The sequence below is a fragment of the Esox lucius genome, chromosome 25 (genome assembly GCF_011004845.1).
Source record: "Esox lucius isolate fEsoLuc1 chromosome 25, fEsoLuc1.pri, whole genome shotgun sequence".
NCBI classification, from domain to species: Eukaryota; Metazoa; Chordata; class Actinopteri; order Esociformes; family Esocidae; genus Esox; species Esox lucius.
The window spans coordinates 7,194,907-7,218,940 of record NC_047593.1 but is presented as its reverse complement, the minus strand read 5'-3'; the positions used below and the strand labels follow the sequence as shown (position 1 = coordinate 7,218,940).

Below are 24,034 nucleotides of genomic sequence, written 5' to 3'. Positions count from 1 at the left end.
GGCCTCGGATTTGGAGGCACTGATTCTCATTGCGATATTAGAATCTTAATTTGTAATTTATTTGGGTAGTTTTGGAGCCTTTGTTCATGTTCAGTCCATGGAACCCAAACATTACAGAACAATGAGGAATAACTATTTCTTGTTTTTCAAAACCATATGAAATCACAAATGAAAACATGCCATTTACATAGCAAATTTTAGATACCAGCAAATAAAGATGATTCATACTGTTGAATGATTTCCTATCCATTTAGACTAGACCTATTCAAATTTAGCATTTTCTCCACTAATGGTTATCTTCAGGATTAGGGTAGGGAAACGGGATCCTACATTCATACCCAGTGGAATCTTCATTTCAGATAATTATTTAGTTACAAGTGGATTGAAATCCCACATATTTGTGGGAGGAGCCCTTTATAGGCTGTGCCCTGCCCTCTAGTGGTGATTAAGCGAATCACAACAAATCATTACATCTGGGGCTGCGGGGAATGGAGGTTTATGCACCAGCCCTGCTCTTACACTTCGGATTTATTTAATCCGGTGCAGAACCTGTTTCAGACACTAACAAAATATTTTTCTGAAACTTGGAATGATATTCCTTTACACATTCCTTGTTATTATAGCTTAGGTATGATCAGTTTTGGGGAGATACTTAAACCTCCTGCCTGCGGCGACTGATTGCCTGGGAGCACACACTGCCTACATAGGCCACCTGTTGATTTCACTGATTTATATCTTTATGTCAATTAATTTCTTATAGATGATTTACGGCAGTATTATCGCTAATATTTTGCAAATAAATGATGGGTTGCAAAGGATTTTGACTTTGGCTGCACCTCTTATACCTCCATCTTGCTTTGCAGTTGTATTTGCACAATTATGTACAGTACATGGTCTCTGTTTCCTCGGCTTGCTATTCTTCTGGCAGGAACAGACCCATATTGTCGAAAATAGCAATGCACCAGACCGAAGAACCTCTCTTAGCCATGGTATATTGGCGATTTACCAAACCCTCCTGTCAGTTTTTGGTTACTTATAGACAGGCCCCCCTTAACCTGCCATTAGGTCCCGGGACTGAAAGGTTTTTGTAGGCTCCCCCCAACTCACACTAAAAATAATAAAATGTGTAAAATCCACGCTTGTCTATACAGCGCAAAATGTTTTAGTTTCTTTAGGGGGATACAACAGTGACTTGTCCCTATATGAGATGACCAAATCACTTGAGCCTACTTGACCATAAACACAAAGGTCAGTGTAGAATATATGAGTGACGTCAGACACTATGCCTCTTTTCAGGTGGAATTGTGGTAAAAAGGAGATAAACAGTCTAAACCATAGACCTGGATTCTATCCATGTGTATGTGGTTCTGTAACAACAAAGCACAACAGTACAGACTGACTATGAACAAATAATAAGGAAAACACACTACCTTGGGAAGATGAGCAGCATAGCCACTCCCTGGGCAGATACTCCCCATTACCAAGCTTGCGCTTGGAATGTGTCTTTGAGAAGAATCTTCTCTGGTGTTTGTCTTGGCGTTCTGAAGAGAGGTCAGCTTCTCTGTTCTGGCACAATTCCAGTCCTATTTTTGCAGAGTAAAGACACAACTGTTCGTCAGTATTATTTTGGGTCAGTGCTTTTGGGGTCGTCATCCGACTCGTCCAATCCTGATCCTGCCCACTTGTCTCCTCCACTGTGATCCCCTTCGGTTGGATCTACCCGTGCTGCCAGGTCCTCTTCTGGTGAGACAGGTAACGGGCCTCCTGTCTGTCATCCAGTCCTCGTCCTCTTCAGCTTCTCCCGGTAACTTTAGCGGTCCTCCTGTCTGCTCGTCGTTTTCGCTGCACCGCTCGTTAACAAGGTCGCCTCTTCATTTTTAGCAGGTTTAAATTATCCTGTTAACTTTTAATGTGCTTAAACAATTCCTTCTCACTGTTTTCTTTTTGACGTAATATTTTTCGTTTTTGAGCACTGTTCTCAAACTTTTTCCTTTCTCCACAACTTCTCACTAGCATTATACGGTACCATGACAACAGCCTAACGCTAACGCATAGTAATATAGCGTCATTGGTCACGTCAGAATTGTATCAATCAGCAGCCAGAATCATGAATATCAATTGATAGACAGAAAATTTGACAAATTACAAAACAATGTGAATTTTTATTGGCTCATGATAGGTCCCTCGTCTTCGTAGGCCCCTGCACTTAAGCCCCGGTAAGCCCGTGTATTAAGGCAGCCCTGTTTATAGAGCGTGCAGTTCATTTTGGGGTGACACATTTAAACCAGGATGATTTTACGTTGATTGAAACCAGCCTACATCATAGCAGTTTACGCCTCTAAAGTAATCTTGCACTAATTTGATATGAAGTATAAATTAATAATTGCATTGCATGGTTGCCGCCTTGGTACAATGTTATTGTAACTCTAAATACTGACAAGTCAGTCAGCTTGGAGATGTGTGAGACAAGGTAGTGCAGAGCACAGCGTGGAGGATCCAATCTACCATTTCATAATTGATTACCTATGTTTCTAGCGCTTTGACAGGTAGTAAAAAAGCATGTACAACTCCAATTGTTTGCTTATGAAAGGAGTATTGTCTGTCTAACCTATGCCTACGTCCTATGTGCAGTTAGACGCAAGCATCTTTGCTATTCCTCTTCATGTCGAATCCCTGCAAAACTGTAAGCTGCAAGGCTATAGGAAAAACATTTTGAAGGCTTGTTCCTGTTCACTGCTGTAGGTAAAATAGACCTGCATATAGACACGTTTTATGACAAATGAACTGTTGGCTGAAGTGGAGAGAGAGGGTTGGTGTGATCACCTTAACCAGTAATGGTTACCTAGGGCAGACAGAAAGACCAAGATGGAAAAAAAAAGAATCCAGGAATACAGCAACTACAACAATGCAAAACACTTGCTAAGAAATTGAGCAAAGAGGCGAACAGCGACATTTGGGCCTGCATTTAAGCTGAGGTGGAGTTAAGAAATACATAAAACGCCGCAGAGCCACGGTAGGACAGCATGGAGCTAACCTCTCAGCCAGCAGATGTGGACAGGCCCTCGGTCCCCTAGTAGGTCCCGTGTACGGATCACGCCTTTGTCCTTAACCGGGTCTGGAGTTGTCAGCGTGTTAAGTGAGAGGTGATCTTCAGGGAAACCATAGAACCCCGCCGTGGAGTTGTTAGGCAAATTCCCCACTGAAAACGCTCCACTCGGCAACACGTGTCTCGATGTGGCCAAGCACTTCAGCGCAGAGTAGCCATCCCTCGCCCCCCACAACTCGAAGAGTCCAGTATTAATTACCTTCGTCATGTGGCACAGTTGGCATGTCCACCTCTGTTTCCCCATTTTTGTTGACAGGCTGCGGCCAACGTGGTCCGTCAGAGTTGGAGTTTCAGGGATCCCAGGTGTGGGTTGGTGTGATCACCTTAACCAGGTGTGGTTCACCTGCCCCCGGGTGGATAAGAGGTTCAGGTGGAACGCTCCGGTAGTTTTGCCAAAGACTAATGAACAGGAACTGCTGGCGCTAGTGCAGCTTTGGCACTCACGGCTGGAGAGTTGGAACATGGGTTTCGCTGCTGACAGGTCCAAACTAATGTCGAGGGAATTGCCCATAAATGCCATCACGACTATTTCATCAGCTGAGCCGCCTCCTATGTGGGTTCTCTGTGCGCACAGGTCTTGAGCATTTGAGACGTGGTACAAAGACGAGAGAATCATCCTGTCCCAGGTCTCGCTGAGGACATGCTTTTGTTCACTTCCTTGATGAGCTACATCAGGCATGGGAGGGCAGAGAGAGATCTAAAACATGCAGGGCAGGGGGCCTCCAGGAGCAGGGTTGAAAAACACTGACTTAGGCGCTTTTTTTCTAAGCAGTCTTGTGATGACAGTGTATGAGACTCCTCTAGACTTGAGGGTCTCATGCTTTGACCATACGGTTCCTTACAACAATCTAGTTCCAGCACATGGATCTAGTTCTGCACTCACTGCGTATGCCTCCCATCAGGCCATTAGAATTGAAGGGACAATAATGATTAATTATGCTAGTTGAGCAATTTGTTTGGTGTTAGGGTCAAATGATACTTGATATGTGGTTAGGCTGAAATGGAACTGCCCTAACCATGGATCTGGCTTTAGATAAATGTGTTGGTGATCTCTATTCTTTATCTGAACAAGCTTGATTGGAATAGTTGTAATTGCCAGGTAGAATACATGATTTTTTTAAATTACGTTAACAGACACACTGTAGCAAATGATGTCTATTTTCACGTGAACTTGCATGCGCGTTATGATTTGGTGCAGTGCCAATTTAGCCTAACCACGTATAAAGTATTATTTGCCCCTACCACCAGCCCTGCTGTTAAACGCTAGGTACAAACTAAGAAAGCAAACTGTAAAAAATAAAACAACTTAAACTGCTCAATCAGCATTATTCTGTAAACTGGGGGGACTTTAGAATGACCCGAAAAGTAACTGATATGCAAATGTTACTTCAACTAACAGACTACTCAAATTGCACTGAAATTGTATATTGGGTTAGATACACGGCTAATGGTTGAACCAACTCACAATCCATTTGCTGTGGGTTGCCTTGCAATTGTACGTTGAATCAGCAAACACTGCTCACAAGCAACTCACTTCAAAAAACTTCTAAAAGTTTCAAACTTACATTACGAATGTACGTTGGCTCCAGAGCAAGCCCATCATTCTCATATATCTCATCATGCTCCATTGATTTTTTATTGAACTGTTTGTTTAAATGATGTTGGCATGAATAAAAAGGGACACGGGTAAACTCATCTGTATTTAGGAACAATGGATGACAACATCAGAGACACAGGAGGAATTAGAAAAAGGTAGATGGGAGAAAAATGGAAAAACAATAATGATCCCTGAGATTTGTTCTTTTACATGATATGATAATAAGGGAAACCAGGCTAAGAGTACAGCCATTTCACGGTTGTGTCAATTGTCCGGACTTTCATGAATTAAAATAAGTTTCTTACTGCTAACCTTATGCACTTGAGACTTGTATTCATATTCTATAAAATACTAATTTTCTTCATTTTTGTAGAATTGTGAGACACCCATTGATGGTAGTGGACCATACCTGATTTCTAAGGCCCAAGAACTACCCATTGTGAATATGGTTGCCGAAAACAACATTCTACATTTAGAGAAATTCAGTCAAGAAGAATATTTCAAGACAATGGGAAGTAATGGAAATCTCTGGCCTAGGTCAAATACAGTATACCGAAGCAGAATAAATATTTACATTTATGACCATAACTCTATACCTGTTGAAAAACTCTTACTTTCCCAATATTGTGTTTTTGGGCTAAATTTCAAGTGTTGGTGAATAAAAGTGCAAAACATAATTAAGAGTCTATAATATCATGACAAGAGCAACATTCCTAGGGGAATTCTTAAACACATTATGGTTATTAATTCATTAATAACTTTTATAATAGTGTTTTTAATTCCTCTCACCAGTGTGCAATTTCTATGAAGTCAATTTGTTTTGAGGCGTTTCTGTAACTTTTTAAGGCAACGTTTAATTTATATATTTTGTTGTGTGAGAAGTCTGGAGTTTTGTCAGTAAGGTGAGAGTTTGGAGGATCGTGTTTAGAGTTTTGGGAAAATATAGTACACATTCCGGAAACGTATGTTAGCAGTTGTGAAAAACCGTAAAACACTGTTATGGATAATAAAATAACATAATAACAAACTCACACTGCTGATTTTCTTGTTTTGTGTTTCACAGAGATTCGAGGATTGCGTGAAAAGATGCTATTAGACATATTTATTATCAATACACGTGATATGCACAGAGGATTAAAAAAAAAAAAAACTATTTATGTTCTATTTTGAATTGTCTCTAGGATCTGTTTGGCTTATGGACTCAGTGGGTTTAGAATTGTCTTGATGCACGTGATGAGTAGAGTGTTTGGGTGTATATGTACGTAGTGTCCGTGTGTTTGCGCATGTGTTTGTGGGGGTAGATTTGTGTGTGCGTACGTGTGTGTGTGCGTACGTGTGTGAGTGTGTACACGCATGTGTGTCCGTGCATTAAAGATTTTCAAGCAGGAGGAGAGGTCCATGTGAGGGAAAAATTACTGGGTTACATTTGGGTTAGTGCGTGTGTGTGTGTGTCTGTATGTGTGCGTGTGCATGTTTGTTGATGTTTAACTGTAAAGGAAAGACAGGATGTGTGTTTGGGTAAAATAGGTGGGGTGTGTGTTTTAGGGGTGTGTATGTGTGTGTGAATGTTTGTGTGCACAGACAGTGAAGAGAATGTGTTTGTGTGTGTGTGTGTGCGCAGACAGTAGGGAGAATGTGTGTGTGTGTGTGTGTGTGTGTGGTTGTTAGAGAAGGAGTGGCAGCCAGGATGCCTGTGGAAGAGGGGGAGGGTGTGTGTGTGTGTTTGTGTGTGTGAGAGGCAGAGGGAAAGAGAGAGGAGGAGAGAGAGAGTGCATACGAGCAAGAGAGAAAATTGTGTGTGTGAGTGAGAAACAGACAGAGAGAGAGAGAGCAGAAGAGAATGTGTGTTTGTGTCTGTGTGTCTGTGTGTGTGTGTGTGTGTGAAGGAGAGAGAATGGGGGGGACAAAGTGAGGTAGGGAGGGTGGGTGGGAGGAGGGAGGGATGGAGGGAGACCAAGTAGGAGAGAGAATGTGTGTACGTGTGTGTGTGTGTCTGTGTGCCTTTGTGTTTGTGTGTGTGCGTGTGTGTGCCTTGTCTATGTGCGCCTTTGTGTGTGTTTGTGTGTGTGTATGTGTCTGTGTGTGTTTGTGTGAGTTAGAGAGAGGGAAAGAGCACAGGCAGGAGAGGGAGTGTGTGTGCGTGTGTGCGAATGCATGTGTGCTTGTGTGTGTGTGTGAGGACGTGTGTGTGTGTGTGTGTGAGAGAGAGGGGGATGGGTGTATGAGAGAGCTGTGTGTGTGAAAGACGAGAGAGGGGAATGTGTGTGTGTTTGTGTGTGTGTGCATGCTTGCGTAGGAGGGAGAATGTGTGTGTGTGTGTGTGTGTGTGTGTTTGTGAGTGTGTGTATGTCTGACAGAGATAGAGGGGGAGGGGTGTGTGTGTGAGAGAGAAGCAAGCTCTGCAAATGGTATGTGTGTATCAGTGTGTGTTTCTGTGCAACAATATACTGTATGTCTGTACTGTATGTCAAGGAAAAATTGTTACTGTGTGGGTGTGTTCCAGCATGTGTGTGTGTGTATATATGTATGTGTGTATGTGTGTTGAAGGCACAACAACATGTGTTAGTGCTGTTTCTAAGGACATTATGTTTGGGTGCTTTACTATTAGGAAGGTTTTTATGTGTGAATATGTTTGCATGAATGTGCACATTGACAAGGATGTATGTATCTCATTCTACAGCAAAGCTGCACAAACCACTGCTCACAAATCAATTATATATGTCATCCAAGCGGACACATGCTTTGACATTCAACATTGTAGGGACCTGAATTTACCCAGTAAGTCATGTGATCCTATGTCCATCTTCAGTGGTAAGTTACCAGGATAACTCCTAACATAGATAGATGGGTAGATAAGGGGTGTGCTAGTAAATAACAGTACTGTAAAAGTGAAATCAAAGGGTGTTACGTTAGGTGGCGCTAATGAGCACGATTATCTGCATTCGTGTTTTTGGAGGGTTAAGGTTCTGTTTTCAGCAAAACACAAACAAAAAAAAAACTTTTCAATTGGCTGGTGAGTCCTGAAAGGGAATTACAGAAATGTTTGTGCCTTTAGTTCCAGTTGCCACCAAGATAAACTCTTCTCCTAGAAACGGGTAGGCAACAACTACTTTTTTTCATCCCGTCCGCGGACGAGTCTATTGCTTAGATGCAGGGGTATATGTTTAACATACATCCAAAGAATACGTATTTAAATCATATGTATGAGAACACTTCACTAAAAACCCAATTTAAAGCGTTATAGTATACACATAGTCATGAGCCATTTGCGCTATATAAACCTAAACCAATTGTTTTAGTAGTTGTTTATTTTTGTTTTCACCCCTCTGATCTGAGGCAATGGGAGTGGCTAGAATAACCTTCGCGTGAGCTAGCCAGTGTAGCAGAGAGTGAGAAAGGTACCGAGAAGGCTGGTTGATTGTTAATATGGCGGAGACCGTACGCTCGCTCTTCGACTACCGAGATCCACCGACGCTGGACAGCGACGGCGACGGGACCAAACCAGTGCCGCCACCTCGGGGGTGAGGGTTTTAGTTTGTCAGTGGATACAGCTCAATTGAAATGTCTTTTCTGAATTGACTGACAGCGCGAGCGAAAGGGTGCGTGTGTGTTTAGTGCGCGAGTGTATAAGCTAACGTTAACGTTAGTAGGTTTCAACTTTAGTTATAATAATTAACAAGTTCTTCACAGACTAATTTGTTGGCCCTAATCCATTAGATGATCATTATTTTATATTGTTCATTAGTTGCTATAGTTGCTAGTCACTAAATAAAGCAGCTTGATAAGCGCGCGCCTGTGTTGTGCGTGTGCTGTGTGCGCGCGCGTGCGTGTCTGTCTGTCTGGTCCGATCTGAGTGTGTGATCGAGCTAGCCAATTTAGCACTGTACTTACTGTAATGTAGCTGACGTTAGGGACTTGTTGTTTAGGTAGCGAAGTAATTTGTAATTTTTTTCCTACTTGTATGGCAATGTGAATTACAAACACTAGCCTGCCAGCGAGTTGTAAAACAATAACTACTTTTAACAATCAGTAGTAAATGTAAAAAAAATATATATATAATATGCTTACTGGTTTTTACTGAGGAGATTTTTCAAAACTGATTATACATTCTGCCAGAGACTGTCTCTCTCTTGCTCTCTGTCTGTCTGTGCAGTTGTGTGAGAAGAGGGAGCTTACACACAGTGAAGGGGAGAGAGCGTGAGAGAAAGGAACGAGCACAGAGTGTGTGTTTGTGAGAGGGAGGGAGGGGGAGTGTGTGCTAGAGGGTGTGTGTGTGTGTGTGTGTGTGTGAGAGAGAGAGAGAGAGAGAGACACACTGAGGGAGGGAGGGAGGGAGCGAGCAATGGGGAGGAGTGTGTATGTGAGAGAGAGGGGAGGAGTGTGTCCGTGTTAGAGGGGGAGGGAATGTGTGTGTGACAGACAGACTGTGTGTGTGTTGGGGGGGGGGGGGTGCAGAGAGACTGTGACAAAGAGAACAGAAGTGTGTGCCCATGTATGAGTGTGTATGAGGGAAAGAGCTGTGTGTGTGTTTGTGTGTATGTGTCGGGGGTGTTTGTGCTATAGAGAGGTGTGTGTGTTGGGGGGGGTTGTGGGTGTGTGTTTAGGAGAGAGTGTGTGTGAGTGAGAGGAATGGAATAACGGTGTGTGTGTGTGTGTGTGTGTGTGTGTGTGTGTGTGTGTGTGTGTAAAAGGGATAGAAGGGGGGAATAGGTGTATTTTTCTGAGGTTGTGTAAGAGATAGAAAGGGTTAAGAGAAAAGGAGTAAAGGTGTTTCAGGGGGAGAGAGACTGTGTGCCTGCATGTGTGTAGAAAGACTGTGAAGGACGTGTGTGAGACAGAGCATATTTGCGTGATAAAGGGATAGTGTGTGTGTGTGTGTGGGAGACAGAGAGGAAGTGTGTGTGTGAGAGGCACAGGGAAGGGTAGAGTGCGTTTGTGCATGTGTTGCTGGCGGGGTGTGTGTTGCTGGCTAGAGGAGGGGGGGGGGCTAGTGTGTTTGTGTAACCTAGTGTGTGTTTGTGTGAGGGAGACTAAGGAGGGGTGTGTGTGTTTGTGAGGGAGTAGTGTGTTTATGTGTAACCAAGAAAGATGTGTGCTTGTGTATGTTTGTGTGTGTGTGTGTTTGTAGAAGGGATAAAGAAAAGAGGAAGAGTGTGTGTGTGTGTGTGTGTGTGTGTGTGTGTGTGTGTGTGTGTGTGAGAGAGAGAGAGAGAAAAGAGTTAGTTCATAGGTCTCTGAGTTTAGTGTGTCCTCTTGGAAGTAGAGGGAATGGTGCCTAGGATGCTTAGAGACCAACATCGTTTGGTGTCAGATGTTGTACGTGTGACACTGTCATTAGTTTAGTGCTTTTAAACTGAAAGAGAAGACCAGTGAATCCAAGTGTGTGTGTGTATCTGTCTTTAAGACATGAAGGGATAGTGTTTGTGACGAAGGGGGAAGGTGTTTCTGTGTGTGTTACAGTGTGTGCGTGTGTGTGTTTAAAAGTGAGAGAGAAGGGGAGGGTGTGTGCGTATTTGAGGGAAAGAGAAGAGGAGGGTGTGTGACAGAGGGGGAGGGGGTATCTTTCTGTGTGTGTGTCTGTGTGTGTGTGTCTGTCTGTGTGTGTGTCTGTCTGTGTGTGTGTCTGTCTGTGTGTGTGTGTGTGTGTGTGTCTGTGTGTGTCTGTGTGTGTGTGTCTGTCTGTGTGTGTGTCTGTCTGTGTGTGTGTCTGTCTGTGTGTGTGTCTGTCTGTGTGTGTCTGTCTGTGTGTGTGTGTGTGTCTGTGTGTGTGTGTGTCTGTCTGTGTGTGTGTGTCTGTCTGTGTGTGTGTTTCTATGTGTGTGTGTTTCTATGTGTGTGTGTTTCTATGTGTGTGTGTGTCTATGTGTGTGTTTCTATGTGCGCTTGCGCACAGTTTTGAAACTGAGATGGGTGTGTGTGTGTCTTGGAAAAAAGAGAAAAGTGTGTGAGTGGGAGAGCAAGTAGGAGAGAGAGTGTGTGTGTGTGTGTGTGTGTGGGTTTGTTTGTGTGTGCTTATGCTGGTGTGTGCCTGCCTGTGTGTTTGTTCTGGAGGCAGAGAGGGTGGGGTTGGTGGGGGGGGGGTGGGTGGGTGGGTTGGTGTGTGTTCTGCCGGCAGAGTAAAAAAGGGTGGTGTGTGTGTGTGTGTGGGACAGAGGGAGACAGACAAGGTGTGTGTGTGTGTGTGTGACAGTTAGACAAGGGCAATGTGTATGCCTGTGTGTAAGTGTGGAAAGGAGAGTGTTTATGCATCTACTTTGTTTATGAAAGAGGAAAGGACTGTATGTATGTCTGTATGTGTGTTTGTGTGAGAGAGCAGGCGTTTGTTTGTGTGTGATAAAGCGAGTTAGCATGCGTGTGTATGCGCATGTGTGTGTTTGACTGTGGAGAGAATGTTCTCCATGTGAAGAGGATTGCGTGAGTGTGTGCATGCAAGCCTAATGGAGAATGGATATGTGTATATTATTCAAACCTGTGTGTGTGCATGGGAGAAAGATGGCTTGTGTGTTCTTGAGTGTTTGTTTGTGTGTGCACTCAAATTGCTATCAAAGTGAGGACAGTTTTGGGTTTTACACTGTTTGAGTGAGGACATTTTGGGGAAAGTGAGGAGCTTTTTTGTGTGTATGTGTGTTAAAGGGAGTGAAGAGAAATTGGGTGAGGTATTATAGAACAAAGTGTGTGTGTGTGTGTGTGTGTGTGTCTGTGTGTGTGTGTGTGTGTGTGTAAGAGCGGGAACATGAGACTGTCGCGTTTGGTTATTTGAGGGAGAGAGGAAGAGCACAAGAGTGTGTGTGTGTGTGTGTGTGTGTGAATGCAAGCTTTAGAGAGCAGGGAAGGGCGCGTGTGCGTGTGAGCTTGGCCGGATGGGATGTGTGTGTGCCTGTAAGCTTGAGAGGGAGGGCTGTGTGTGGGTGCGTGACTGTTATTTGTGTGTGCGCGTGCGTGCATTTGCATGGATGCATATGGGCCAGACTGGGGGAAGGGGGTGTGTGTGTGTGTGTGTGCTTATGTGGGTCTTGAGTGAGGGATTGTTTGTGTATTTGTGCGTGTATGTGGGTTGTGTCTGTGTGTTAGTGTGTGTTTGTTTGTGGGAGATGGGGGGGGGGGTTGGGGGAGTGCGTGCAGGCAGAGGGGAATGTAGAGAATCAATGGGAGGGAGAGAGAGTGATAGAGTGAAAGCAGAGGGAGGGAATGAGGGATGGAATGAGGAAGAGAGATCTCATTAGACAGCACTGGAATAGACCACACACACACACACACACACTTGTGGGACATCCTCAACCTTGTTGGGCAGTTGGCTTACATGAACATGTTGTGATGTTACCATGAAAATCCTAGAGACCGGCGCCCTGGTCCAAAGGCGTCTTGGGAGATTAAGGTGCTGTTGGGGACTCCCGTATAGGTGCGACCATAATACGTTGAATCACTTAGCACACGGGAATCAATTCTAAACCTGTCCCACCTGCTGTATTAGGAGATCATCCAGGAGGAATACGCAGAATTCCTTCGGAACAAATTGATTAGAAAATATGTCACCCAAGGGGAGGTATTTGCAAGGCATACGAAAACAGTGGTACTGTAGCACAGAAAGGCGCGTGTGCAACACACACACACAGTATTATATTTAAATCAGTGGTTGCTAAGGTCTGGTGTAGCTCTATCAATACAGGCCATTCTCAATAATGTAATTATCTCATACAATGGGCTACGGTTGAAACACATTTAAAAGAACCTGCGGGTCTGACTCTATTCGGGAATCTTCAATCCGCCTGGCCAAGAGATCATGAGCTTCCCGAAAGGCTTCCGCGCATTTGTTTTGTTCTACTACTCCGACTACCTTGGCGAATGGTGCTTTGTTTTAATGAACTTGGAACAAAGTTGAATCAATGTCAGCATGATCAAAAGGATCCAATATACCACATGACAATGACATACTAGCATAGTATAATGTTACCACTGAACTGTTTGACAGACCCTATATTATAAACACAAATATATAGCTACAATTGCTACAGTTGATCATCTTCTAAAAGTGTTGCTGGTACATTCCAAATCATTTGCATCTGAAGATCTTGCCGGAGGTCCCTTTGATTCCAACAGATTGATATCAAATGGTAACTATGCAGAAAGATGCAGCATCAATGTTATAAACTTGCTTAGTGCTTAGTGGTTGGTTTTACAGCAACAAGAGGCTTTTCTATGCCGTTATCTTGGGTTGTTTTACTTGAATATTCAATCTGAATGTTCAGATTGCAATATTACAGGTTTTAAATGAGCTTTATGAGAGTAGCCTGTTCTCTCCGAGCAGAGACTGCGAGACTTCAATAAAAAAACTCTGGATCTTTCAGTCTGGTAGGCTAAAGTTCCCAAAAATAGTTGGATCCACTGCCACGCCTGGAAAAGAAAGCTGTTTCTTTAAGACAGAGTAGCTAGAGCTAAGTCTGTCCACATGAGTGACTGGATGGAGCCCCCCAACACAGACACACAGACACAGACAAACGTTATCACGAGTCCAGATGGAGAGGGGGATCTGATCAATACAAAGACAGCAAGTCTAGTTGATATCTCTGCTCAACTGGTCTGTCTCTCACTCAAACGCGCGCGCACGCACACACACACACACACACACACACACACACACACAGTAATGAACACTTGTGAAACCAAGGCACGCTCTTCCTATGGCCTAGTTTTAAGAGCCTCTAATGTCATGTAAGGAAAAAAATAAAAAGAATGACAGGAAACGGTGTGTGTTTGTGTCTGTGGAAACACTGTCCTAAATCACATCTAAAGCTAGTTTATACTCCTTGGATCAGAATGGTTACAGCTTGGATTTTTTTTCTTTCTGGGATCTGGATAGAATCTGCCCCGTAAGCACAGTTCTTGGATCAGCTTACTATCCTTGTATCCTGAATCCATTGTAGTGGTTCTAAATTCAAAACAGACCTTTGATCAGTGTCTGGGGGCAATTCACTTTAAGGTCTTTATTGTGGCGGGGAAAAAAAAGAGAATACATATTATTAGTTGTACTATTTTGTGCTTATATTTATTTGATGCCCAAGTAGTGATAATTATATTATTATTATTATTATTATTTTTTATATTTCAGTAACATGTTTCATAACATTTAATAACTAGAATTGTATTAATAAAGATATAAATTTTAATGTACATTTTGCCTGTGCTTTTCTGGTATACTCACGCCAAAACGGTGGTATCATTTATCCTCCAGTTTGTTCTCCGTTTTCTTTAAAAAATAAATAAAATAAAACAGTGAGCCAACAGGTTTCCAGCACTTTGGTTCCAGTGACGGATCAAAACAGTTTTTCTCATGACTCCGTCTGGGCTGCTGTTGTAGACACAAACTGATCAATACCCGATAAAATCGAATCGCCATACAGATCCATGAGAACCGTAGTAACATACCTGAGTATCGCAAGGTTTCTCAGCCCTACTTAAAAATCCCATGTCAGTCATTGGTCCCACGCATCCTGGAGTTGCTTGTTCCAAAGTCCGTTTGGCGTTTTCCACGACGGACCCTAAGTAACTGTCATTTTGCCTGTAAATAGGCTAAATTAATCAATCGATGATCAGCCGTTATTTGTTGGAAAGAAATTGGAATGCGTCAATTGGGACAGGGCTCCTATTGGTGGGCACTGCATTGATTGCTTTGCCTGCTTGATTGATGTGATGTTCGGTTCGCCGGAGGGATTAATTCAATGATAATCTCTGGGCTCGTTCGCTCGACAGGCGTGTTTGTGGGAGGAAGAGGAAAGGGACGCCGGTGAAAGTGTGCGACCGAGTCTTCGTCACCGAGGATGAGGAGGAGAGTTCTGAACACAGCTATGGTCCAGGTGGGTGTGTCTGTGTGTGTGTGTGTTATGGGTGGGGGAGGGGTGTGGTAACCAAGGAGGGTGTGTGCGGGTGTGTAAGCCGTTATTGAATAATGTGTGTTTCTAGAGGGAAAGGAGGATGACCGTGTGTGTGTGTGTGTGTTTAATCTTCTCTACTCCCAGGTGATGGTAAGGAGGCCGCAGAGAACAAGCAACCTGGCCTGAATGGCCCATTCTACAACGCTGACCCCGCCCCCGTCTGGTGAGGGGGATTGGCTGTGTGTTATTGTGTGTAGCAGCGCTAGTGTGTGTGTGTCTTCGTGGCTTGCATTGGGTAATTGTGTAGTTTTCTGTGTGAATTATGTTGTGACGTCTGTGTGCGGTTGTGAGCTGCATGTGCTGTGTGTCTGGTATTTCTGCTGATTTAGTTTGTGTTGTAGCTCCATTTGTGCTGATATACACCCCCCCCACCCCCCCACAGCAGTGGGACTTCAGAGCAGGTTGACGAGGGATCCAGTGGAGGCAGGTCGGTGGTCTACCCCCCTCCTCCGAACTGCCGAATCCGAGAGGTGCACTGTGGGAGCCAGGTGCGTCTCGTCGTTATAGCGATCCGAGACATCACCAAGGGAGAGGAGATCACCGTCGACTACAGCCTGACCGAGTGGGGAGACAACACTATGGTGAGTAACCATGGCAATGGACCCGTCTGAGCCTAATGAACTGTAGCCATGGTGATATACAGTACTTCTAAGAGTTCAAGTGTCTGGGCGTAGCAGTGGCTTGTACTCAACAAAACCTGGGGTGTGGTCAAACATGAAGTAAAATGCAGTTTTATCGCCTTTGTATTTGGTGAATAAGGTTTTATACTTAAGACATTTTTTGAATGGCCTGTATTCCACAGTATTCAATATTTGCAAGGCAAATTCTAGTTCAAGTTCTCCCCCCCCAAGTTTATTTTAATTTAAGAAGTATTTTCCTAAGTATTCCCACAAATAAAATGTAAGACATTTTTATCGTCTCAATGTTATCAAGGTTATCGGTTATTGTTATTTTTATCTGTTTTTGGTCTTGGTTGTGTCTAATTTACTGTGTGAAAATAATAATGTAACTATTCCGAGAGGTCCTGCCTCCCAACCTTCCATAAATCGTCCCGTGGCTGAATCCAGTTTCACACCTCTGATGTTGTGTCTGGGACCTCTACTTCGCTCACAAAACCTTTTTTCCACAGGAATGTTCTTTCCTGGTGTTTTACACTGGGCCGACTGCACTATGACTGAACCCAGTTTCTAGTGCTTTAAGAGTAGCTACTGTTCCTTTTTTGTCTGTCTTGATTGACAGCAGTAAGTGATAGAATAGGATGTTTATGGAGCCTATATTCCTCCCAGGGCTTCCGTGGCACAGCGTCTCCTGGGAGATCCGAATGCACCTCCGACCCTGAGAACATCAAAAAGGTAAGAAATCTACATCTTCTGCCTGCATTTTTACTATTGTGCCTGTTCTCGCTTATATTCTTGTATTACTTAGTGTAGGAGATCTTTTCGTTCATAGAAACACCATTCGTATGCTGCTCTTCTAATCCCGTCTGGCTCAGATCCTCCTCTATCAGTCTTGATCTCGATGCAACAAATCCAATTTGATTTCATTCCCTTTTGCTCTCTAGGAGGAAGAGTCTGGACCTGTGTCAGCCCAGGACTACCTCACCCCCTCTTGGTCCCTCTCCCCCTCCTCCTCCCCCGTTTCACACTCGGACGCCAGCGACTCGGATCCCCATAGCGACGGGGGCGAGGAGTGGGGGCAGAGGCGTAACCCCCGCCGCCGCAAGCGCCGCCGGACCACCTCGGCCAAGAAGAGGAGCGCCCCCAACCGCACGCCCCAGGGGCGCCCTCCCGTCTCCCCCGCCTCGTCGTCCTACCGCCCGCTCGCCTGTCCCCCTTCCTCCTCCTCTTCGCCTCGCCCTTCCCTGTTCAAATCCCCGGCCCCGCTGGGGCCCAACACCACATCAAACATTGGTGCCCACGTCGCCCGGGGGGACGGTGCCGGGGCTCCGAGCCCGCAGAAGATGAGTTGCGCCTACTGCGGCCGACACTTCCGCTCGCTCGGCCGCCACCTGGACAAGCACCACCCCAACCAGCCCGAGATTCGCGCTGCGCTCATCGAGCGCTTCATGCCCCATCTGGCGGCCGCGAGCCAACCCCAGCAGAATGCCCAGGCGACGTCTTTGGGAGGGCCGCCGAACACTCCGAGGCCACCGCACGGGGGCGCCGCAGCCGCCGCGCTCTCCCTGTCTCCTCAGCGCCCCGCCGCCCAGTCCCCTTCCTCCACTGCCGGGAAAAGCTCCTCCTCCCCCGTGGTGTTGACTCCGCCTCGGGGGCGGAGCGCCGTGGCCGTGTCGGTGCTAAAGAGGAGCCCGCCCCCCGTGGCGGTGACCCCACCCAGGAAGGCGGGACTGCGCAGGGTGAAGAAGGAAAGAGAGGAGGAAGAGGAGGACGATGTGGTGGAAGTGGTGAGGCCCAAAGAAGAGGAAGACTGCAATCTGGCTTGTCCCCGCGGCAAGGAGATGGAGCGGCGGCCGGAAGAGGAGGAAGAAGAAGAGGAGGAAGAGAATGGAGCGGTGGAAGACGACAAAGAAAAGGAGTCAATGAGGTGAGCGCTCTGCCGGGGCTGGTAATCGGCAAGTACATTTTTGACAAACTAAAATGTGGCTTTGTTTTAGCATCGGTGAATGTAAAGCAGAATGGTAGCACTCAGTGTCCTTAACCCATGTTGGCTTTATGGTGGAACTTCACGTTGTGTAGCGGTTTAAATAAATCCACAGCCTCATCTAACAACCACCTGAGCAGAGTCGCCGAACTGATCTCTCTTTCTCTCTCCCTCAGCACGGGGCGTCTCCACATGCTGCCCCTGCTCTCCTCCCTGTCCTCCCTGGTCCTCTACCTCCGCCGGCTCCAGCACTCCGCCTTCCTCTCCCTGTCCCGTCAGCTCCAGTCCGCCGAGGCCTGGCGCCTCCTGTGCCACTCCTCCCTCGCCCTGCTCATCCTCTACAACCGACGGCGCGAGTGCGAGGTCTCCAAGCTGGCCATCGCTGAATACCGTGCCCGGGTCACCCCCCACTGCCCCGTGCCGGTGGCCCCCGGCGCCCCGCCCGCCCTCACCCCCCTGGAGGCGTCCCTGTCCCCCTTCGAACGGCTTGTGCTTCCGCACCTGCCCCGAGTTGGTGTCCAGGGCAAACGCGGACGAGTCCAGCCTCTCATCCTGCCGCCACATTGCGAGCCGTGCCTGGAGCTCCTGCTCCAGACCCGGCAAGACGTCGGCGTGGACCCCCAGAACCCGTACGTGTTTGCCCGGCCGTACCACTCCCCCGCCACCCCGCTCCGGGGCACCGACCTCCTCCGGAGCCTGGCCCGCTCTAGCGGCACCCGGAACCCCCGCGCCCTCACCCAGACCCGGGTGCGCCGGCAGGTGGCCATCCTGACGCAGCTGCTTCTGCTCGGCGAGGGCGAGGAGCCCGGGCAGCCGGGCGGTAACGCCGTGGAGCGCCTGGAGCACTTCCTGGAGCGTGAGTACCACGTCACGCAGAGCTGCGGCGGAATCGGCCAGGACCCGGGGCTGATGGGACGGGTGGGGCGCGTGGTGCTGTGCGGCGAGAGGGACGGTGTGCTTTTCCGAGGGATGAGCCTCCACCACATCTGTCTGGAACTCGACGGTAAGACCGGGGATAGTAAATCAAGGATCAGCAACATTTCCACGTATGTATGAAGTGATTTAACCCCACCCCAACCCCCCACAGTGATGTCAGGTAACTCAGCAGACTCCTTCTCGGAGGGCGACTCGGACGGCGACGGGGCCAAGGAGAAGGGCGAGGTGGCCCCTTCCGGCCTGCTGATGGTGAGGAAGGGCCGGGCCAACGGGAGGACGCAGCGCGCCCGGAAACTCAAGGCCACGCCCCCCCCAGCCTCGCCGCTCTCCCCTTCACACCCGGCCCGCAGGAGAGGCTCAGGTGGGCCCAAGTCAGGTGGTCATTCTGTAGTCCTCCCAGAGTTTACATGGAGGCTGAGACACCAGCGTGTGTTTGTGGATAACTGGTGTGTGTTACGTGTGATTGGTGTGTGTATGTACACAGTAGTGTGTGTATACTGTACACAACCGGCACGTCTAAACATATCCCGACCTGTGTGTGTTAGTTTCTAACTCCACGCCTCCCCCCCGCCGCGCAGGCAAGCGGGGCGTCCTCAAGCGCCCATGGTCGGACGCGGAGCGCGCCGCCGTGGAGGAGCACCTGACACGCAACATCGCCGAGCTGCGTGTGCCGGCCAAGGCGGACTGCGAGCGCTGCCTGCAGAGCTGCCCGCTGCTGGTCACCAACCGCCGCGACTGGCGGGCCATCAAGTTCTACTGCCACAACCGCATCCAGCTGCTCAAGAAGAACCAGCGGCGCGAGGAAGACGGGGCCACCATCGTCGTGTGCTGAGGGCGACCAACCGGCCGAGAGGCGCAAACGTCACGGCGTCGATTGGTCAATTCCGTGACTCCACCAAAGCAAAACGCTGTGTCCGAAAGGGGTACGCTAGCGTGGGTATTGGAGTGTAGCCTGCGTTTCACAGACACCGTTCGGTATGGTTCTCGGTGGGGGAAATGAGACTGTTGCGGAATGGCCACATCCTGGGTAGTTTGTTGTTTATGTGGACATTTCTATTTAGTTCATGTTCTGAAACAGACTAAAAGTGTTTAGGTTACAACGACAGCGCGCAAAAGATTGTTTCGTTTTGACTTTTTGGATGTTCAAGGAGGTTTCTGAACAAACTTGAGTGTTGTGCAGAACTTTCTCAACGCACAAGTGTTGCACAAATATTTCGGAACACTCGTGTTGTGCAGATGTTTCTGGACACGCTCAGAAAGATGCGATGAGGGTGTGAGGCTGCGGGAATGTAACGTCGTTGTGGGTCTTTCTAGTGCTGTGGTTTTACAGCAAGGTTCTTCAACACCTAGTTCTGGAGAGTGTGCATGCTTGTGTTCAAGCCCAGCACGAACTCACCAGATCAAATGTCATGACGGCATGACTGGTCCGTTGATTCTTTTAAAAGTGCTGGGCTAGAGTATAAGCCTGTGACCAGGACCGGAGCGAGGGGAGAAGAAAACCCCACGGTCGAAGTGTTGTGACATTTCTGTTTTGAATCCCTACACTATTCTTGGGGCTTATTTCCCCGCTCCCTTGAAAATTGGCACACTACGGGACAACAGTTGAGTACTGCCTTGTCCTAAATGCACCAAGTACGGTCTTGTTTTTGTCATTGTGTCCTTTTTGTGCCTGTTGCACATCCGTTGTCATAAGCAGTTTCTAAAGGTGCGTTTGGTTGTCGAGACGTTCTTCGGCGATGACCCTTGTTCCCTATTTAATTCTAAGTGGTCTTTGTGGGGCATTTTGCAGAAGAGTGAGCATAGCTGAAACAGGATGCCACCATGGGCTGGTTTTGTGGACACTGCTTAGTCATAGCCTAGGATAAAAGAAAGCAAGGTCAATGCGAAATTCATTGAGCTTCATTTTTTAGTACGAGACTAGGCTTAAAGGGATAATTCGTCCAAAATTCTTATTTTCCCAAAATCCTCTCACCAAAAGATAATCCTGAAGACACAATCGTTTTTTCAAACAAACCATTATTCAGCTCTGTACCAGTCTGTAATGAGCGTGGTGTTGTTTACCTCAAAGAACATAACGATGTTGTATTCCTCAAAATAAAGTTTTAAAGCGATATAATTCTAATTTCAAATAAACTGGTACCTCCTGTGTTTACCGATCGGTTTTGTTCACAATTGTATCAATCCACGCGTTCTTTCGGGAAGAGTACGTGTATACATCTTCACAGTAAATGAAAGTATTCACTAGCTAGAAAGCAAGTTACCTATTTCGTCTTTGATATTCACCTCGGACAGTCAATCTTTATTTTCTTAAGACAAAGGAAAATGCATATATATTATGTCTGACTCTGAATAGGAGCAGGAAGAACATTTTTCAGAGGATATAGCCTTTCTAGTTCTAACCATAATACACAGATGATCAATTGAACGAATAGAAGCTTGGGCAGCAGCTAAAGGGGGCGATGGGGAACCTGTTAATTCCCATCCCTTGCCCAGAATATCCAGAGGCAATGTGTACGTTGTGTATTATAACATAGCAATCAGAAGTATTACTTACAATCTGTCGTCTCCATGGGTTGAACTGGGTAACTTGATGGAATTGCATTTGCCTTTAGTCATCTAAGTGAACAGGGTCACGATGCTCTGTAAAATGTTTCTCGCCAACTTTGTATGTCTCATAGGCGACGTTTCTCCATTGATTCTCCCACAATAGGACTCGGCAAAGGCAGATGTATTGTCCCAGGTGCAGAACGGGTACATTTTAATTTCACACCAAAAACCCCGGGAGCAAGAAACCGCTTAGTCAAGATGAGATCAGGCAGAAGTTGATCCAAAGCAAATCCACAAGTTCAAAGTTTATCAAATGTACCAAATAAGTAATCCTGCACACCGAAATTCTTGTTACATGGCACACGATATCTATGTAGTAAGAATTTAGAAATATAGCAATAATACAGAATAGAATAAGCTCAATCGTAAACACGGAAGTCATGCTAGAATCAAAGAATGTTAGAAAGGCTTAATATTCCAGAAATTGGGAGCTGGGAGGAGTGCTGCGTTCGTTGTAATTGGGATCTGGATATGTCGCCCTGGTGATGGGGTTGACAGATGGAACTGTGAACAAACCTTACAGATATGGCAACAAGTGAAGTCTCCTCTTACGTCCCTTGTACCGGTCTTAAGACCACCGCATTTTCCAAAATTACAAATATGATAGTGATGTCCAACAACGAAATGGGCCAGCTAGGCGAAACAACCTATATTCACGTAGCTTGTTGAGGTTAAAGTTCATGTTCACCTCCATGACATCACTGCCGAAAAACAAGTGGTGTATGGTGGCTATAGGAAATAGTTCCCTAATGCCAATATGATTTCGGCTATTCCGCCAGCTGTTTTGTCAGTGTAAAAATCGATGTAACCGCGACACATTACTAAATGTAGTTTGAAGTGTTTTGGAGTCGTTTTCCGCTTGCAATGCAGCTTTGCAATAGGCCTACGAACCGTTTCCAATCATGAATTTGGACGATGCTAATAACGTTAATTATAGGCTGGAACAGCTGAATAATGGATTGTTTGAAAAAACGACACTGTCTTCAGGATTATCTTTTGGTGAGTGGACTTTGAGGAAAATATGATTTTTGGACCAACTATTCCTTTAATCTGTCTGCCAAATGTGCCCTAAATGCTTCTTTAACACTGAGTGTTGTTTGTTGTTTATTCCAACCTGTTTTGTCATTTCCGACCGACCAGTGTAGCTTTAATCTGTTTTCTGCTACTCTAGTCATCTTGGTTCATTGTAGTTAGATGATGGACTACTTGTAGCTCTGACCCAGGGCGCTGATACGTCGTACTAGCACTTTCAGACAGATTCAATCCAATCAGAGGTATATTTGTGTTATAGCACGCTTTACACTTCATAATTTTCGATTGAGCTCAAATGTGCAGCGCTTAAAATGCATGCGGTCTTCACAAAGGTGGAAACATTTTTTAAAAAAAAGGCAAAGCTGACGAAGCACACTTGTATTGAATCACAGATTGAACTTTCTCTGCTTTAGCGAGCTGCACTAGCGCTCTGGACCAGAGCTGGGCTACTTGTACGTATAATCGCAAGTAATTCAACATCTTTTGTCTTATTGGAAATAAAACTACACACCACCTCTTGACAGATACTTGAAATTATTTAACATTCACATAATCGTCAATTTTTCATGCTGTCGTGTTGCCAGTTTCATTGTACATAAAGAAATATTATCATAAAGTAAACTGGTTTGTTAGCTCTACCTGTAGCTTTTTTTCAAATCTAAATTGATATTTGTACATATGCTTATGATTTTGTAAATATTCACAGAAACACATACAGGGGGGGAAAAGTTTATTTGTGTTTTGTTGTTTTTATATAAGTGATAAACATTTCAAGTTGTATTTCTGAAGTTTGATTTTTTTTTTTTATGTGCAAGTCTTTCTCTTGAAGTTGACTGTTTGACCATTAATATGAATGCACTGGATTTCCAGAGGCATGGGCAAGTGGGTGTTTCCCCAGTCATTTAAATTTCAAGAAATATGAATTTCCCCATTAAATGTCATGGGTGCAAGACGTTATTCCTTCATTGCATCATGTAGTTTACTAACAAGGCCACCAGGTGGGAGTGTTGTCCTGGAATCTAATAGAACTGGTTATTATAAACTGTCTGAGCTTATTCCATGGTCTCTTCTCTAAAAGGTAATTCTGATCCTACATCTAGAGTCTGTGATAGTGCCTGGTTGTTCGTTTGTTCTCTGCAGCATACAACATATTAAGGATGAATCGGGATGAATTGCTTTATGGTGTAACCACAGAAATGTTTTGAACTTGTTACTCATAGCAGTATTAATCTGCCCAGCCTTGTTTTTACACATACTTAAAGTCGTTCAGTCGGGAAGTTAGACATTTTGTTTTTACATTATAAATGTAACTAGGTCAAGTAACTTCACAGTGATAATGTGTGCTAGCTATAGAATACATCACATACATGTAATGGCTGGGTTCCTGATGACAGGTTGGGAAAATCTCGGCAACACAAACGCTGCAGGGGTCAAAGATGCAGTCTGGTCACGATAAACCCATTGTTTTAAATGTTCTCATGACTTTATTTACATTTTACTAATTTATGCTCTAAATTTGAGAATCAAGGATTTATACGTGTCCACCAAAGCACGTTGTCAAGCCGTTGTTACACTGTTCCACAAGGATGTTCTTGCTGACACGCACCGGGAGAAGCGTATATTCGCCAGCCAACAACCACAACAAAACTTGAAAGTGTCCGGCCTGACACTAGGAGTAGCGTGAGCGTGACGAGGTAATCCGGTCTAACATCCACCCTTCACCCCAGTGATCTGCAAAACCCGCAGTCGACTGCTAGGTTCTGGCTTTCAGTGCTGCGGCAATTTAGAGGACCCACTCATGCTTTTAATCCCTTGCAGTAAATCCACACCACCCTCGTTGAGCAGAAGTTGGTCCCCCATGCAGCATCGCTGCCGTTGACATGGCTACTCTCGCGTTTTTACACCTGGACCGTTGACATGGCTACTCTCGCGTCTTTCCTTTAGTTTCGTTAATAGTATTTGGCCGGTTTCTCTAAACACTGGCTCAGCGTTGATTCTTGTTGACATGCTCTGCCATGCCAGCTTCCTTTTCTACCTGTCAGCTGTTCTACCATCTTTCCAAGCTGTCTCGTGGTCGGTGCCTTTTTATCAGCTGTTTTGTGCATAGCGTCCACATGCCAAAACCAGTTGAACTAGTCCTGAATACACAGGGACATGTTTTTATAAAACTGTTGTGCCAATATTTGATAATGCGCTAACCTGAAACTTGAAGTTAAACTTTTTTTC

General features: G+C 45.7%; 1 protein-coding gene across 2 annotated transcripts; it reads left to right on the top strand.

Annotated features, from left to right (window-relative positions):
• Positions 1-8,083: 8,083 nt before the first annotated feature.
• LOC105029795 lies at positions 8,084-22,757 on the top strand. 2 transcript variants are annotated; one of them, XM_010903324.4, is made up of 9 exons: positions 8,084-8,224; positions 14,451-14,554; positions 14,717-14,795; positions 15,015-15,213; positions 15,919-15,984; positions 16,194-17,176; positions 17,410-18,236; positions 18,321-18,530; positions 18,748-22,757. In XM_010903324.4, exons 1-9 carry the CDS (start codon positions 8,130-8,132, stop codon positions 18,999-19,001), a joined length of 2,817 nt encoding a protein of 938 aa, XP_010901626.2. In that variant the 5' UTR covers positions 8,084-8,129; the 3' UTR covers positions 19,002-22,757. The 2 variants fall into 2 exon arrangements, with proteins under 2 accessions (XP_010901626.2, XP_010901625.2); XM_010903323.4 differs by having other exon boundaries at positions 18,321-18,545.
• The last annotated feature ends 1,277 nt before the right edge of the window (positions 22,758-24,034 follow it).

What these genes read in the sequence shown, in the direction of transcription:
- LOC105029795 (XM_010903323.4), top strand. Translation starts at nt 8,130, where the DNA reads ATGGCGGAGACCGTACGCTCGCTCTTCGACTACCGAGATCCACCGACG. An exon ending in GCTGACCCCGCCCCCGTCTG is followed by an intron (nt 14,796 to 15,014) that starts GTGAGGGGGATT and finishes ACCCCCCCACAG; the next exon opens with CAGTGGGACTTCAGAGCAGG. An exon ending in AAAGAAAAGGAGTCAATGAG is followed by an intron (nt 17,177 to 17,409) that starts GTGAGCGCTCTG and finishes TCTCTCCCTCAG; the next exon opens with CACGGGGCGTCTCCACATGC.